This window comes from Clinocottus analis, unplaced genomic scaffold, assembly GCF_023055335.1.
Source record: "Clinocottus analis isolate CAN_PGR_092001 unplaced genomic scaffold, fCliAna1.0.p SCAF_1, whole genome shotgun sequence".
Classification (NCBI taxonomy): Eukaryota; Metazoa; Chordata; class Actinopteri; order Perciformes; family Cottidae; genus Clinocottus; species Clinocottus analis.
Genome location: NW_027175820.1, coordinates 6,772,501 through 6,775,000, shown reverse-complemented (window position 1 = coordinate 6,775,000; position 2,500 = coordinate 6,772,501). Strand labels below are relative to the sequence as shown.

General features: G+C 44.0%; 1 protein-coding gene across 7 annotated transcripts in view; it reads left to right on the top strand.

The window, feature by feature from the left end:
- crtc3 (CREB regulated transcription coactivator 3) overlaps positions 1-2,500 on the top strand; it is a 51,513-nt gene that overhangs the window by 13,915 nt on the left and 35,098 nt on the right. For all 7 annotated transcript variants that reach the window (XM_068578502.1, XM_068578493.1, XM_068578484.1 and 4 more), the window contains exon 4: positions 401-459. In XM_068578502.1, coding sequence (XP_068434603.1) covers positions 401-459 — 59 coding nt within the window. The remainder of the gene's footprint in view (positions 1-400; positions 460-2,500) is intronic.

Here is a 2,500-nt window from a genome sequence, read left to right as displayed (position 1 = left end):
CTTAGAAATACAGCAGCACTTTCGTAATTCTGTGGCCTCGCTCCAAAAGCGACTTCATCATGGTCGTTGTCTTCCTCTTTTTAATCAACTGTCTGATAAAATCGTTGGTAAAATGTGCTGGCGATCAGAGAGCAGGCTGTCACCCGTTGGTTTGTAAACAATGGTTTTGACACCACAAGTTCTCAAGAGATCGAGAGAGAAGTAGAGTAATTTAGACTTCTACACAACCAGAGGAGTTGCCCCCTGCTGGTGACTAGAGAGAATGCAGCGTTATTGATATCCCTGTCTAGCTGACGGTTTTTACAAGAAACAGTTATCTATGTAGAATCAAAAAACGTTCTAATTGAACTTTATTATCACAGTGATGTTTTCTGTATTTCCCTTAACGAAAGTCCACATAGAGAGCTCTCCGTACGGAGCGGTGTACCTGTCCCCGCCTCTGGACAACAGCTGGAGAAGGTAAGTAAAAAATATATGAATGTCTGCTGACATTGTGTTTCTCTTCTTCCTCTAAACTTCAGTATTTTACAACAGGAACAGTTTCCTCTTACCCGCCCTGTTTCCTGTATCAAGCCTCTCTGTGCCTACTAGTGTTATCTTTATATCCACCAGCCATCTCGATCAAACACAAGTGAGAAATTAATATAACTCTGGATTTGCAAGGCAGATTGGAGGCTGGGAGTGACCTTCATGTTTTAGTTTTTCTTTTTTGCAGGATTGTTTCAGGTGCTGTGCTCGTCCCTGGTATGGCGCGTCTACCAAAAGGTGTTTGACAGATAGCTTTTTCATGTTAAAGGTCATGCCCAACAGCAGCCGTCCTACTGTTTAGGGATTGTATGTTGCCACAGCACCACTGCCTTGTGGTTTAAAATCTCCAGCTTTGCAGAAATGTACACTACTGCTGCACCACTTGGCCTTATTGTGAGCTCTGGTAGTGCAGTCGGTGTATTGGTTGCCGGCTTCTATTCAGTGTTTACAAGAGAGAGAATTATGGTCCTGTTATAAAGAGGGGGATAAAAGAACCTCCTCCCCACTCACTCTTGCTCTTCACTCTTGTGGGTTTTTATGTGCTGGCTTGGCCAGCTGCCAGTTGCCCTTTCCCCCGTCTTCCTCCTTGGCGCAGACATAGACGGTTTGCCAGGCTCTGTGTTCAGCGCAATCTTTTAACAGCTTGTGCTGTAAAAGCAAAACGAGGCCCCCACGCCTTCTTGTCATTGCTGACGGAACATAAAGAAAAAGGAAAAAGACAGGTTGGCTGACAACAACGTCCTGGCAGGATGGAAAGACAGACAAAGTTCTTAGTGAGAGCATTTCTGGGAGAGCCATGTGTCACAAAGCAACCAACGCAGACTCCCGTGTTAAATGTGCAGGATGCTGCTTTGCTCCACTTTGCTGAGCATTAAAAAATATATATTTTTAAATGAGTACATTCTTTGTCTGCAGGCTTAGCTACTAAGGCCTATGATTTATACTCCACATGAAGTGAACATTTTTACTGGAGCATAAATCTTTTTTTTAAAGACCGTAAAGTGATGGACCACAGCTACAAACTGATTTTACGTTGGTGCCCACACATGGTCTCTGAGAACATGGCGGTCCTCGCCTGATTTAACGGCTTCAAATCAAAACCTTTCTGCTTTTAGAATCTTTACAGAAAGAATATGTTCATGTAACCTTGTGAGGCGGCAAAGCTTTTATCGCCGCTTTCATGCTCCGTCCATCACGCCGCACAGATCGCCCCGTATAATGCGGTTGGCATCTGCTCTGTCAAGTCTCTGCAGGCCGAGCTGAAGCCTCCAGCTTCAACCTGCAGCAGATTGTTGTTGCAGATTGTTGTCGCAGTGTGCAACGGCGATAAACGGGCCCCTCAGCTGTGGATTTTGGCTCATTTCACTATCACATTTACACACACTTTAGTTTAATTGTTTTAGTTTGCTTTTCAAGCTCACTTTTTACAAAACATTGTATCTTGATGTTTCTTGCATGTTTTTTTCTAAAGAGTCGATCAAGATGAACATGTTGCTGCACGTTCTTATTTATAGAAGCTTACGCACTGCGATCTGTTACATAGACTTGGTATATAAGAAATGGACCGAGTAACCGCGATGACTAGGTTTGTGGACTGCTACTAATTTGAAGCCTTAAGTTCAGCATTTTGTCCGCCGCAATCTTGTTTTGTTTTTACGAAACCAGCTAAGAACATACCGAACACTGAACGTCCACAGAAAAAGGTGCCGATTTGTCCCGTAAGGCTCTCTGAGCGCTTGTGTTGTGGTCAATGCCCCTCTTCCGTCCCAGGGGAGAGAAGGGTGGTAGGTGTGTCCAAACGCCATAAACAACATCTGCAGTACATTACGTTCCAGTCAGCTTTAAAGCACAAACACAATGCTTTTTAAGCATTTTGAACACTTTAGTGTAGGGCTGCAATTAGGGCTGTGCAGTATACCGGATTTTTCACATACCGTCATTCTGGTGCAGGCACCCAGTAAGGATATTTAAC